The sequence below is a fragment of the Cicer arietinum genome, chromosome 5 (genome assembly GCF_000331145.2).
Source record: "Cicer arietinum cultivar CDC Frontier isolate Library 1 chromosome 5, Cicar.CDCFrontier_v2.0, whole genome shotgun sequence".
NCBI classification, from domain to species: Eukaryota; Viridiplantae; Streptophyta; class Magnoliopsida; order Fabales; family Fabaceae; genus Cicer; species Cicer arietinum.
The window spans coordinates 70,592,221-70,607,896 of NC_021164.2; the positions used below are offsets into that span (position 1 = coordinate 70,592,221).

Sequence of the window (15,676 nt, forward strand, 5' to 3'; positions counted from 1 at the left end):
TAATAATAAATAAAGTACTTATTAATAAATATTAAAAAACTGTTTTTTAAATATAATATACAAACTATTTTTATAATAAATTAAAAACACTGTTTTTTAAATATAATATACAAACTATTTTTATAATAAATTAAAAACACTGTTTCTTAAAAAGTACAAGAAAATGCTTTTCTTTAAATAAAAGTATTTTATTTCTTAAACAAAAATTGTTTTTAAAAATTAATTATTTTAAATAATATAAAAACAGTATTTTTTTTAATTGTTTTAATAAATAATTACTTTTGTAAAATCAAAACAACTTTTAAAAATAATAAATAAATTTATTTTATAAATTATTAAATAAATTTGTTTTATAAATAATAAAAATCATTATTATTGTAGATATATAATTTATTAAAGTATTTTAATAAAGGCAATTCTAGAATTCTATAGTTTGAAATTTGAAATAAAATTGTAAATTCCTCGAATTAAACAATTAAAAACACCTACTAGAATTCAGAATTCTAAAAATTTTGCAATTCATTTATCTAAATAATATATTTTATGACATATTATTTTAATTCTCTTAAAAAAAATTATTCCTTTGTTGAAATATTCAATGCGAATACGCTCTAAATTTTTTTTTACCTTAAATTAGGGCATCATTCATTTATCTTAATTTAAAATAGAAAAAGAAAATCTAGACTCTAAAACACCCATTAAATTCAATTCATAAATGATATTTTCGACATATTGTTTTTTAAAAAAGCCAATAAGAAGTTATTAACAAACTATTATAAACACACGGGTGTGAAATTAAAATATGAATGATATTATAATTATTCACGTATTTTAAATTAATTGATTAATATTATAATTTAATCATTGACTTAGTACATTCATAGAGATAGAGAAACTTTATATACATTTTATTTACATTTTACAATTTCAAATATCATTTGAAATTATTAATAACACAGAAGGACGAATTGATTCAACCATATCATTTTAAGTTTTTGTTTTTTTTTTATTGACAAGCATATAATTTTAAGATTAAATTGCATATCCGATAATTATTTTATTTTTTTCGTAAGGAGAATGCAGTAGTCAACAGACGTGACCACAGTGTGCCTGCCTTGAATCTTTTGTGCTAGTCACTGTCATAGTACTTTTCTTTTAATCCCTTCACGTGTTTTTTAAATTGACATTAATCTATTTCTTTTATATTTCAAAAAGAAATATTAATTTTAAATATATTTTATCTTATTCATTTTAAAATTTAAAGGAAATAAATTATTAATACGAGAGTAAAAATAATATATATATATATATATATATATATATATATATATATTAGTCGATTTTTTTCACCTATCTTATTCCATGATTTCTACAACACAAATAAGTAAAAATATAATCACTCAATAAATAAATAACATTTGTTATTTCTATATTTTCATAGAATGACTAGATCTAAATCGAAATTGAAAGAGTTATGAGTGACAAAACTATTAAATACCAATATTTGAGGAATAATATAGAAAATTTGAGTTGTGTGATAAATCTAAATTTTACTTGGATTTAAATGTTAAGACTTTGAAAAACTATTCTCGATAATTAAATGAGATTTATAAGTTTAGAATGGATTTTTTTATTAAATGATTAAATTGTTTGGTATTGGTTTTTTTTCTTTTTATTTTTTAACATTATTTTTTTGTTAGGAATTTTTATTTTTTTGAGTTTGAAATGTTGAATTTGAATTTGTATGCATGAGTTTAAAGGTTGTAAATGTGATAAATTTTATATGTTTTAAATTAAAAAATATCATAGTTATATATTTGTGAGATTAAGAGATAACACTCTCTAATACTGAATAGCAAAAAGAACTCTAATGACTATATCACGAAGCATTGTGATTGGTCATAAAGTTGGTATTTTCAATAATTAAAACTTCTATCTAAGTAACTTCGTTTTTTTTTTCTTTTGCAATAAATATTTTACTGAAAATGTTGTCTCTCAATATACACATAATATTTTCTAACTTGAAGGTTAATTAATATGTTTAGTAAATACATGTATGTTTTGATTATCTAATATATATTTAGATGAAAAATAATATAAAATTGCGAATTCTTACACAAACCTTAATCAATTCAACACCATTAATTAAATTAATTAATTTTTTTTCAAACATCATATTTTACTTCTCTCTTTTTTCTATTATTTTTTATACTTTATTATTTATGTTTATCTCTTTCCTCACATTTTTCATAATGTATTATTTTTCTATTATTTTAACTTTTTTTTTTCTCTTTTCTACTTTCTCGTAAATTTTTTTTCTTTCAATTTTTTAGAGAGAAAAAAAAAATCAAAATCAATTAAAATGATGTAGTTTTGATTTGATTTGGTTATTTTCATATTTTCTTACGAAATATGAACTTAATCAAACTAATAAATAAGAGGTTGATTTGTTTCAGTTTTGGTAATATGTCTTTTAATTTAGTTCAGTTTTTACAATATTTTTTCACATAATATGAACAAAACTAAACTTATTAAGAATGTCTTATATATATATAAATGTTTAATTGCAGGTTTAGTTCCTCTATTTTAGCTGAATTGTAAAAATAGTCCCTCTATTTATTTCTCTTCAATTTTGGTCTCCAAACAGAATTTTAGTCCAAAATTTATGAAGTTTCATTTTTTTCAAGTCACACCACACAATTTATAATCATAGATTTACGGTACAATCGTTGCACCACGAGATTTTGAAACATTGTGCGACTTAAATAAACGCAAAAAAAATAAACTTCATTATTATTAATATTTATTTTTTGAACCAATTCTAATTTTTATTAAAAAAAGAATACTCTAGTTTTGACCATAATAAATTCCAAAAACTACATTAATAAACTTTGTATGATTGAAAAGAAAGAAAAAAAACAGAACATAAAATAAAATAAACAACTAAAAGAATAAAATGGTTAGACATTAGAGTTAGGCATAAAATATGAGGGAGGGATGGGTGCAGCCTGTGTGTGAGTAAGAGAAATCCTTAGCAACAACAATAATAGAAGTAATGTAAACATTTTCCTTAAAATAAAATAAAGGTATAATGAATGAGTCATGACTCATGGGTGTGATATGTGCAGGACAGGTGGACTTTCACTTTGTGATTGGTGGAGATATACTCTGTACCTTTTGTACTGCTACCATACTTTTATCCTACCCCACAAATATCTTTGCGCACTTTCTTATAATAAATTGTTTCTTTTCAAATTAAGTTGAACCAATTACTCAAACTAATTTAATTTCATTTTTAATTCTTGTTCCATGGCATAGTTTGATTTGAATTAGCATGCAAATTGCTTCTCTCTTGTCTCATTATCCATTATCAATCAAAACAATACGAAGAATTACTTTTTTTTTTCTTTTGCTGTATTCTTCTTCAATATATATATATATATTTTTAATTTATTAATTATATTTATTATTATTTTTCATATATTTTTATTTTTTAAAAGAGATGATTAATTCATATAATTATAAAATCCCGTATTTAAATTCGAGACAAAATATTATTTAAAAATTTCATACATATTCATAAAATATAAAAAATTAATATTTATACATTCAAATGCATATTTATTTAAAAATTTTAACACTTAAAATAAATACATTATTTTTTTAATAAAAATTAAAAAACAATTAGTGTTTATCAAAGACACAGATGCATTATTTTCCTTTTTACCTACTTTCGAAAATAAAAAGAAATCACACAAATACAGTGAACATTATAGTTCCCTTCCTACGTAAGAATTTTGTTTTACATTCTTATTATCTCTTATGTTAAAAACTACCCTCTAAACCCTTAGATTAAAAGTAAATATTTATTATACATCGATTCATTCAAAACAATCAGTGAATATATTTTGTAACTCTCAAAACAGTTTAACAAAATATGTATTTCAATTGTTTTATTTAGATTCATTTACTATTTAAGTATGGTGAAAATAGTATTTATTTTATTTTCATAATTTAAGTTTATTTTTATAAATAAATCTATTATTTATGGATTAAGCTACTCTAAAGTAAGTATGATCAATCATCAATAAATAAATCAGTTATTGATATTATATAAATATGTATAATTAATAATGAATAATTATAATATCTTCTATTAATTTGTTTACTTTATTAAATTATCAAATGAACAAAATTTATAATTTACACATCAGACTATTGATATTATATAAATATGTATAATTATGTCTTTTTTTATATATTTCGAAATATGAAAATTTTAAAATTCAAAATTTTATTTTTGAAATTTCTGAAACATCATTTTTTAATAATTATTAATTATAAAAAAAATAAAGGTAAAAAGAGATTAAATGTAAATATATATAAGAGTATAGCGTGTAAGTATTGAAGTGTTAGTAGATTCCTTAGCTGCATCTTAACTCTTATATACTCTTATATATATTTTTTTTTTTTTGAAATATGAAAGTTCTTGATCATATTTTTCTTGTCATATAATATTTGTATCAGGTTAGACATCGTGTTTAATTTATCTATACAATTAAAAATATTGAATAATAAAATTAGTTGAGATTTTATATACTTTACTTAGAATGAGATGTATATATATTAAAAGTAAAAATTATATTTGAAAATTTAATGTATATTTTATCTGAATTTTAAATTAGATGCACATATATATATATATATATATATATATATATATATTATTTTGAATAGAGTCTTTTTTAATATTTATAAAATGTTTTATTTAGATAGAATAATGATAATAAATTATATTCATAATTTTTTATATATTTTTTATTTTGAAATTCTCTAATTATTTTAAGAAATAGAGATCTCGACCCATTAAGATATAAATAAATCAAACTGAAATCGAATCTAATCGAATCAAAATATAATCAATTTGTTTATTTTTTTAAAATAATATATGCAGTCTCTTAACTTAATTTCAGTTAACGTTTTAATTTTTTATATTTTTTTCTTCTCGATTTGGTCATTTATTTTAATTTTAAGTGACAATTTGATATTTTTATGTTTTAAAATGTTAACAATATTATCCTTTTTAAAATATAAAAAATTCAAAAAAATCATCAAATTTTTTAAACAAAACCCGTAAAATTAATTATCATCTTCAATATAATGCAAATTTCATCAAATTCATAACTTAAATCTTTAAATAAACTCATATTTTTATTTTTTATTTGATAAATTTGATGTTGTTGGAGATAAAAATATGAGTTTATTTGAATATTTTAGTTATGTATTTGATGAAATTTGCATTATATTGAAGATTATTAATTTTATGGGTTTTATTTACAAATTTTAATGAATTTTTGGTAAAAAAAATGATAACATTGTTGATATTTTAAAACATAAAAGATCAAACTGTCACTTAAAATTAAAATAAAAGATCAAATAAAAAAAAAGATAAATAACTAAAATATTAACTGAAATCAAATTAAAAGACCGCCTATTTATTTAATTCTTTTGCTTTTATTTATTTATTTATGTTTGAGATCATACAAAACAATCAGGACCTCAATTGATTTGAATATCCATTTAATATTATTAAAAGATCTTATATTATTATTGTTTTTTATTTCACACTATATATTAATTATGTTTATCTTAAAAAAATATAGATTGTGTTGATGTATTTTTCTTCATTATTATATATATTATTAGTTTATGTATTTATTTTAACGGTATAAAAAAATTACAGTGCTTGGTTAAAACCTTTTTTTTTTATTTAAAAAAAACATAATTTTCTCAACTTTTTAAAAATGTTATCCCGTTGAATCAAATAAACTAGTCAATTTTTCATTGTTTGGTTTAGTTCGATTTTGGAGAAAATATTATATAAATTAAATTAAAATAAAATAATTATTTATAGGTTTAATTGTAATTTAAATTATTTTGTTATCATCAATTTACTAAATTAATATCTCTATTTTAGAATTTAACAATTTTGATAATTTATTATGATTATTTAACTAAAAATAATGACACGAGATACTTTAAATAACATGGTATATGATATAATCATTTATAAAAACTAACAATCATAAAATCACTATAAAACCACTAAAAGTTTACCTTTGAACTTTATAAATTTTTTGTTTTTGTAATTTATTTAATGATACGCAAATAATTAATATATCTAGATGATTTTATATCATGAACTTGTATATTATATCTACCACCAAAAGGACTACGACCGACCCAACATATATTGCGTTTAATATTGTTGAGAGAATATTAAATTTATAAAATATGTATATGTTTTAATTTTAAAAATGTTAAAATCTAATGTATTTTTATTCAATAATTTTTTTTGAAGCATTTTGATTAAGTAAATTTTTTAATTTTCATAGAGTTACAAAACAGTTGTTTTAATAGCCTTACTCTCGAGGCGACCATGAGTTTATCCCTCAATTTTTTTTAATGTATTTTGTATCTCTATATTTAATTTTATAAGAGTTTTTTTTAGGATTAAAAGAATCAATTTTTTACAAAAAAAAGAATTAAAATAAGAATAAAAAACATTTTAAAGGCTAAAAAGTTGAGATTTTTTTTAAAGACCAAAAATAAATTTTTTATATTTTATAAGTACTAAAATTTATTTTCTTTATTTTTTTAATTATTTAAATTGAACTTTTTTATTAGAAGTCCAAATCTTAAAATTAGAATAAAAGTTCAAAATATTTAAGAGTTCTTACGGTGGCTTGACCACATGACATGCTCGAGATACATTTTTTGTTCTTATTTCATTAATCACTTGAAATTCTATAATTGTAATTTTATAATTTTAGTGTATAATTAAAATAAAAGGTTGAATTATCAATTAGTTATTAATTTCACTTTCTCTTTATTCATTTTTTTTAAGTTTTTCCGTCAGATTCTTCGTCCGTTAAACTCTCAAAGAAAGTATTGACAAATTAATGAATCATTAATTCGATGATACATTAATAAATAAAATCAACGAATTATCGCTGAAAAGTAAATAAACAGTAAATTTAATATTATTTTTGTTTTAAAGTAATTGAGAATATTAAATAAATATATAAATAAAAAAGAGGAAATAATATTTTTAAATTATTCTTATTTATTATTAATATCATAAATAAATAATAAAAGATATTATATTAAAAACAATACAAATAATATTAATTAAAAATAAACTCATTGAAAATTAAAAGACTGGATTATTCTAGATTATTATTATTATTATTATTATTATTATTATTATTATTATTATTATTTTTAATTTCAAATGAATCAGTTAGTTTGAAACAAAGAGAGTATAAAAAAGGAAAGAAAAAAAGTCAAAACGGAAGTGCGTTGAGAAATAAGAAGCTTATGATTTATACAATGTGTGTGGGGGTGGAGTGGAGTGAGTGGTCCAATGGTCGGTCACACCCAATGGTTCCAATTCCTTTGGATATATTCCTATGTTGATTTGAGACATTTGCATTCTTCATGGTTCCATCTCTATCCCAAAATATGTACTGTCGTTTTGCTTGGGTCCCTATTAAGAATTGATTTGTGATCTTATCCCATGGTTTTTAAAGGAAGCCACTAATATCATCACTATAATAATTAGTTTCATTCAAAACCTGATCTTAACCAACCCATATGGAAAGATTGTGAATCAAACAACACTTTGACCATTGTAATCTTGGATAACATCTATAAAATTTTTGTCGATCTTTTTTTTTTATTTACAAATTTACCATTAATAAATAATTCAACTTTCTATAAAATTGGCAAATGTGCTGGTAACTTTTCACCCAAAATGTTTTCGAGAACATTTTTTAGTTTGAATGGAATAATTGGAATTGAACATTTGAGCAAGAATTCTTGTGGGGAAATCCTCACGTGACCTACTTATTAAGTAAACTTTTATAAGAATGGTTGACTAGCATGAGTCAAAACCTAATGGCAAAATCATAGTAATATAGTACTACAAGTACTTATAGAATTCACAAAGATTGTTGGTAAGTGTGCTCCACCACCCATTGCCGCCCAATGATAGATGATCACTCATTGTTGTTTTAGTTCAGTCATTCACAATCATCACAAGGGTATGCTTAAAGCAATCGGGTAGGATAGGTTATGATATGGTGGTCCCTCTATATAGGGGTTATGATATGGTGGTACCTTTTCATGTATGCTCTCAAAGCTTGTAATTTCAAAATTGGTAAATGCTTGTTATGCATGCAAATATAAAAAGAAATTAATTCATTTGAAATAAGATATAAATAAAAATTTGATATATTTAATTAAAAATTAAAATTTTATACATTAATTTTGTAATTATATTTTTTTTTGTATTTTTTTAGAGTAGTATTAAAAACATATTATAATTTATGTAATGGAAACATTCAATCTCATACAATAACTAGTCAAATCTTATAGAGTAACAAATTTGTCATTTGTATGAAATTGTCCTAAACTAATTTGAATATTGAATATTGAATATTATAAGTGACTAATTTGAGTGAAAATGAAAATATGAGGAACCGAATAGGTCTTTTAGTCTATAATAACAAATATCAACTTATAATTTATACACAATTAATGTCATTATTTTAAAAATATTTTTAAATTAATTTCTTAATTTTGCAAAATAGATTACTATTATAATTAAGGATACGCTAGTAAAGCTTTTTTCTACTAGACATGAATCATATGCCTTATTTTAAGGATTTATCATGCAGTCCTATTTCATTTTGGGATACTTGTAGTACAGTTAACTTTTGAAGTACGACTCTTAAATTATTTGATTGCAGTACTTTAATATTTTAAAGTATTTGGGATACTGTAAAACATTTACAATTATGTAGTATTGTTACTTTATGAGTAAATTTTACTATTAAATGGTACTATGATGTTTCATTCTATATATCCATTTTAGTTCAATGTTTTTTTTAGCCACTTGTGTTTAACCTATTGACGGTGAATCCTACAATACAAAGCAAACGATGTTAAAAGAAATAATATATTTTGATATATAAATTTTAATTTAAGGTATATTAATTAGTTTTTTTAAAAATAAATATATGTGAAAAAAATAATTAATTATTAATTTTTTTATATTTTACAATATCAATAATATTATTTTATAAAAACTCATAAAATTTATAATTTAAATATTCAAATCGTTAAAATAAAGGATTGCGAATGTATTTTATTTAAATTTAAACGTAAGATCAATTATATTATGATTAATTGATTGTTAATTTCCATGTAATATCATATTAGCATCTGGCTTGATTGTATGTAGTTGGGGGTTAAGGTTTGGTTGGTTTTATTGATTGTTGTTTTAGATTTGTTTTTGTTTAGATGTTTTGCAGTTGTAGATATGCGCTTTCCTTTTTTAAACTATTTGCATGTATTTCTTTCACAGCTCAAAAAGTACTGTGATTTGTTATTAATATATAATTAAAAAAAGAAGAGAAAAAAACAACAGTTGTATCCTTTTAACTAATTCTGCGTATGGTCAAAACATTGTATATTACTTTGTATCTATGGTATTGTAAATCACACGAATTTCTAATAAAAATACTATGATAATTTATTAAAATTATTTATTAATCGATAAATTTCTATTGAATTGGATTAAGATTTTTAACACCTGATTTTTACATCAAATTTGAATCAAACCAATTAGGTAGGAGTGATCTGTAAACAGTGATTTTCTTCTTTAATCGACTTTTGTGATGCGACTCGTCAGCTTTCTGTTGCTATCAAGTGTGGCTTCCATTCTTTTCTTGTACTATATATATATATATGATGGAGATGGAGTGGTGTGAAAGATGAGGCATTCAAGAGAAACATCGATACAAAGTGCATTCACTCCTTCATTTCATTATTGCTTCACTTGTATATGCATATGCTTTCTTACAATAGAATTCATTCCAGCTCCCTCTCTTTTTATTAATTTCAATAATTTTTATCGATTTAAATAATAAATTTTTTATTTTATAAGTCGATAATTTAAGTTTTTTATCAAATTTTTGAATGAAAAAAAGACAACTAAATATATTTAAAATGAGATAATCAAGGCTGATCAGAGTTATTAAAACAACTTTTTAGACTTTTATAAAAAAAACAAATCTTTTACTGAATCAAAATGTCTAAAAAAAAAATTAGCTTTTAGATTTTAATATTTTTAAAATTTAATATTTTCTCAACAATATTAAATTAATTAAAAAATAAATATTACGTGACATTAATTATATTAATTTAGTGGTATCAAATTAAAATTTAAAAAATTTGCTTTAGATCACCACATTTTTAGTGCCGACTACTATGACTAAACTTAAAATTCATAATGTTTTTCGGACTAAATATATATTCAACAAAAAAAACTCACTATCCTTTAGTTATATTATTAAAAAAAAATTAATTAAAGTCCTCACTTATTATAAGTGATGTGCTAAATGCATGGAAATACAAGTATTGAAACCATCTTTCATGAGTGATGTATAAAATATATGTTTATTTAGACATTAATAAATTAGACTGCATTGTATCAATAAAAAATTAAATCAATTAAATAGTTCATGAATTGAATCATATATTTAAAATAAATTAGTTAATTAAACTTAATTAAAAAATTAATTTAAATATTTTAAAACTTTTTTAACTTCAACTAAGATTTATTTTTTGAAACATTTTCAAAAATTATTTCTCTTAAAACATATAGAATATCTCGAAACTTTTTTTTTCCTTCTAAAACACATTAAAATTTTTTTATTTTGAAGAAATTGTCAAAATTTTTTTGCTAAATTTTAACTATAAATTTATTCAAAATATTAAACTAGTTTATATTTATAACATTATTTATCTTTGCTTGCGTTGAAGATATTGTAATTCATTGCCTTATTCAAAAAAGTTAAAAATATCTAGTTATTTAATGAAAATTCTCAAATTATAAATGATAAATTATGTGCTACAATTTCATTTCAATTTGGTTGTAATATTAAGAGTGAGTGAAGGTGACAACTCAAAAGATAAACTCTTGCTTACTGTCCCTTGGTTTCTACACTAAGTGGCTATGACTATATGGACATGGGATGTGGGTGGAAATGAGTTTATGGGAGATTGAAGGAGATAATGAGTTATAGTTTAATATATTTTACTTTTAATCATAAATAAATCAAAATTGATATTTTCAAGTTAGCCTATGTATGTCATGTTACATAGTGTTTTGATAAGGTATTTTAAGTAGTTTCTGAATTTATAGTAGTTTTTTCTTTTCAATTTTACTTTTATTATTATAATTAAATTTATTTTATCTTTTATAATTTAAAATTATAAAAAAAATTGATTATAAGCAATATAATTTAAAATAATTATAATAAATAATACTTTAAAGTAAATAATTTAAAATAATTTATTTATTAAAATAAATAAACTAGCTAAATAAATAAAATATATATATTCGATTACTAAATAATTTATTCATTATATTTTAAAATTATTTATAAATGATTAATATTTTAAAGTAACTAGTTTATTTGTTTTAGCTTAAAATAAATAAATAAAAATATTAGATTAAATTTTCAATTATAAAAAGTTACTACTTTTAAAATATTGTAAACATTAATTAATAAAATTTGTTTTGAATTAAAAATATTATTTTATATTTTAAAATAACCAAATTATTAATTTTATCAAATACTTCAATTAACATGATAATTATGAATTATATTCTATCAATAATTTTTACCAACAAGAGGCTTTACCTAACTATACCTAACTAGAAGAAAGAAAAAAACAGTTTTTATGTTTAATTTTAGGTGGGTGGGTAGTTGAGGAGATACAAACATTGTATCTAACAAAAGTTAAAATTTACAATCAAACGTATTAGTATAGACCCATTTTTCAAAAAAGAGAATAAAATAAACAAGGGTTTTTTGTCTCAGCCATTCATCTCATATTAAAAAGGACTAATACACTGCAATTGAAAAATACAGTTTTTTTGTAAAACAAAATATCATGAGAACTTTTTTGAGTTGATTTAAATAATATTTTTTTTTAAAAGTAATACATCCACTATAATTAAGAAAGAAAAGTAAATTTAATTTATTAAAAATACTAATTATTTCTCTAAAAGTCACTAAACAACATAAATTTCGACTACGGCCAAGATTAATATTGATTCCGACTCTACCTTCCTTCTTTAAAAACTGAATGCAGACTCTATTGGACTGAACTGACTCATTAGTGTAACCCTTCAGACTATAGTGGGTTGGGTCAGTCCGACCCATTTGACAACTATATATAATCCAATAAAAATCTATTAGTATTTCCTATTGTAATTTCATGATTGATCATGATTATCCTTAAACGTGTAGAAATAAAACGATCATCATATTATTAAACCAACTAAAAAATTCAATCATAACAATCGTAGTATCATAGCAACATAGTAAACAAAGAAAGAAAGTGAGTGATTTTAATGACAAAGTGATCACAAATTATTACATTGAGTAGGAACAAAGGTAATAGTTTCCTTCTGAAGATCATAGTTAACCAAAATGTTCTGCTGTTGAACATTACCAAATATTGACATTCCATTAGAAGCTCCCATAGCCAAACAAGCCACACCCAAATTTGAATCAGCAATCATATAATTCTCACCAGGCAATTCCAAATCACCACCTTCAAAATGAAAAACCAACTTTGGAATTTCAACTTGTGTTTTCCCTAATGGCAAACTAAAACAAACATCTAATCCGGTGGAACTCGAATCGTCCACCGGAAGTTTTGTTTGCGAAATGAACTCCTTTTTGAGTGAAACAAAAGCATTCTCTTCTAAATATGTAATTGTTGTGCCAGAGTCTATAATCATACCACCACTTCCACCATCGCCGACTTCGAAAGTACTTTTTTTTATAGACAATCTTTTGTCACCAACGGTGATTCCTTCAAGTGAAAGATAGTAAAAAGATGGTTGCAATGGATTTTTAATAAGAGGTGTTGTGATTTTCACCTCTTTTGTGTTAACATTTGCAAGTGATCCTAATAAAAGAACACTTTTTTTGTTGTCATCCATTGATGTTAAACAATAAGAGAATTTTTGTTCTTTCAATTGTGAAACCAAAGATAAAGGGCCACGTCCAAGTCCAACTAAACCTGAAGCTTGTTCAAAACCTTCACCTTCATTATCTTCACCACAACCAAAACCAATGTTTTTAATTGAAACTTTGTTTTTTTTATCATCACCAAAAGTGAATGTTTCACTACCTAAAATACCTTGTGTCATTGAATAATCACCATATGAATAAACATATTGGCAACCATCATTACAAGATGAGGAAGGTAAAGCTTTGCATAAGTTGCTACTACATGATAGCTTAGAAAAAGTTGAGGATTTTTTTGGATCAAAAATTGGTGTTGGTTGTTTGTAACATTGTGAACAAGGTTTGCATTGAGTCCAAATGAGATCACTTCCTGTGTCCAAAACTGCAGGGTAGGAAATTGGTGGTGTTCCTATTGACAATTCCATTAGGTACTCACCATTGCCTGCATGAACTGGTGCTTCCAATTGAGAAGAAGAATCTTGAGTTCTTGAAGCTGCTAAGACCACGTTTAGTCTTTGTAGTCGAGTGTGTCCACGGTCGATGCCATGTTGTACGCGCTCGAGTTTTGTTAGGTTTTTGCCTGAATCAACGTGGCGAAGATCGACTCGGAACCCACCTTGAAAAATATTGTGGTGAGAATTGAGAGATTTTCTTGATGTTGAGGATATTGGAGTGACAAAAAGAATTGTTATTAGTAGTGTCACAAATATGACACATTTTGAATAATTTTGTGTAGCCATGAACATGAGGTTACACAAATGGACTTATATAAATAATGTTAAGTTGTGATATGAAGGGAATGAATATGTTGAGTGAAGGAGAAGGGTGATTGGAATTGAGGGAATATATATAAATTCTTTTTGCTAGAGAAATAGTCGTAAGTGTTAACTAAAATGAATTAATAACATGAGAAATAGGTATCTTAATTGTAAAGTTTTTCTTCTAAATAATAATGTGGTGGAGAAGTTAAAAGGGGAAACATTAGAGAGACGTGATTATCATAGGTGAATGGGAAGTTGAGATGTGAGTGTAGTGTCGCAACAAATACCGGGTCTTGCATTATGGTAGGTAAAGATTTTATTATTTCCAAAACGTAGTGGCAGCAACATTGTTGTGACAAAAAAACATGGAGTTTCTAACACGTACAATTAAGAGTAGTTTTTAGATTAGAGGAGGGCCAAGCTATAGTTTGTGTTGGAGAATGTAAAGAGTTTAATTTTCATGTAATCTCAATTACGTTGTCATTTTATAAATATTTATAGTAAAAATTAGAATAAAAAATCATTACACGAATTCTGTGTATAAATTAAATCTTACATTAATCTATGGATTTGTATTATGTAGCTATCTCTCTTGTAATTGAGTGAATATTTTCATCAATTGGCATAATTTTAGCAGACTAATTAAGAGTGTCATGAATTGCGTGAACCACAAAACTAATATAGATCACTATAGCAAAGTTAAATGTATAAAATAAGTTTGTATTAGTTTTATTTTAACTTAAATATATTTTTAATCCTCTATTTTAAATAAAATATATTTTTAATCTGTTCATTTTTTAAATCGATTTTTGGTTTTCTTATTACTTGGATTTTTTGTTCTCCACTATTTATGATGAAGTGACACTTACATTAACTTATTTTTGTTATTAATTTTTTTTATATATGAAAATATTAAAAATAAATTAATTTTATTTAGATATATTAAAATTTTAAAAAATATTTAAAATTTATTTATCTTATTTAATTTTTTTAATAATTTAAAATATTTATATAAAATAGACAAAATAGGAGAACTAAAGTTTTACTTTTTAATTGTATGCCCACACCTTTTTGTTACCCTATTTGTCCCTCTCCTCTCCCCATTTATTGTTTTTTACTTAGTTTCGTCCACAATTGGATTTCTATCTAAAGGGTGTGATTATATTAGATTAGATAGGTTGGGTGGACAAACTTGTTTACTAATGTGCCCCAAAAAGTGGAGACTAAGTTTTGGTTCAATTCTACGCATCCATTGAGATGGAGAGAAAAAGGTAGGTTGATTATCCTTTTTTAGTTAGGTGAGAAGGCCTTAGAGATAAAGATATTATGCCAATATGTTAATCCCTTCATATTTACAACTTATGTGGCATTTGTATTAAACTTGTATATCGTAATACAAAACTTGTTGTTTAATTTTTATTTGTATGTCAATTTTTTATTTTATTTTACTCTATGTTGAAGTCTCAAAGCAGAAAAAAAAACTCACATGCAGCATAAAATTAACAAGGACTTTGCTTATCTAAATTAATTAAGTAGTAATAAAAAATAAGGGTTAACATTTCAAACACACCTATAACTAGTATAATATTAATCTAAACAAATAATTAAGTTCAAGTGATTAATAAACACCATTTAAAAATGAATTGTCCAAAAACCACAAATTAGAATATTGGCTGAAGACCAAACAAAAAGGATAACAATAATTAATATTATTTTATTTTTCTAATGACATGATATAAGTTATAGAGATGACCCAAGTGAGAGACTCCTAAAACATCAATTTTAGGTCTCCCCAATTTT

The 15,676-nt window shown here is 22.8% G+C and overlaps 1 protein-coding gene across 1 annotated transcript; it reads right to left on the bottom strand.

Annotated features, from left to right (window-relative positions):
- Positions 1 to 12,383: 12,383 nt before the first annotated feature.
- Positions 12,384 to 14,059, bottom strand: LOC101506105 (aspartic proteinase nepenthesin-1). The gene has a single exon (XM_004502945.4). The coding sequence runs from the start codon at positions 13,859 to 13,861 to the stop codon at positions 12,503 to 12,505; it is 1,359 nt and encodes a 452-aa protein (XP_004503002.1). The 5' UTR covers positions 13,862 to 14,059; the 3' UTR covers positions 12,384 to 12,502.
- Between the last annotated feature and the right edge of the window lie 1,617 nt (positions 14,060 to 15,676).

Bases quoted from the DNA above. Each gene is read 5' to 3' on its own strand.
- LOC101506105 (XM_004502945.4), bottom strand. From the start codon at position 13,861: ATGTTCATGGCTACACAAAATTATTCAAAATGTGTCATATTTGTGACA.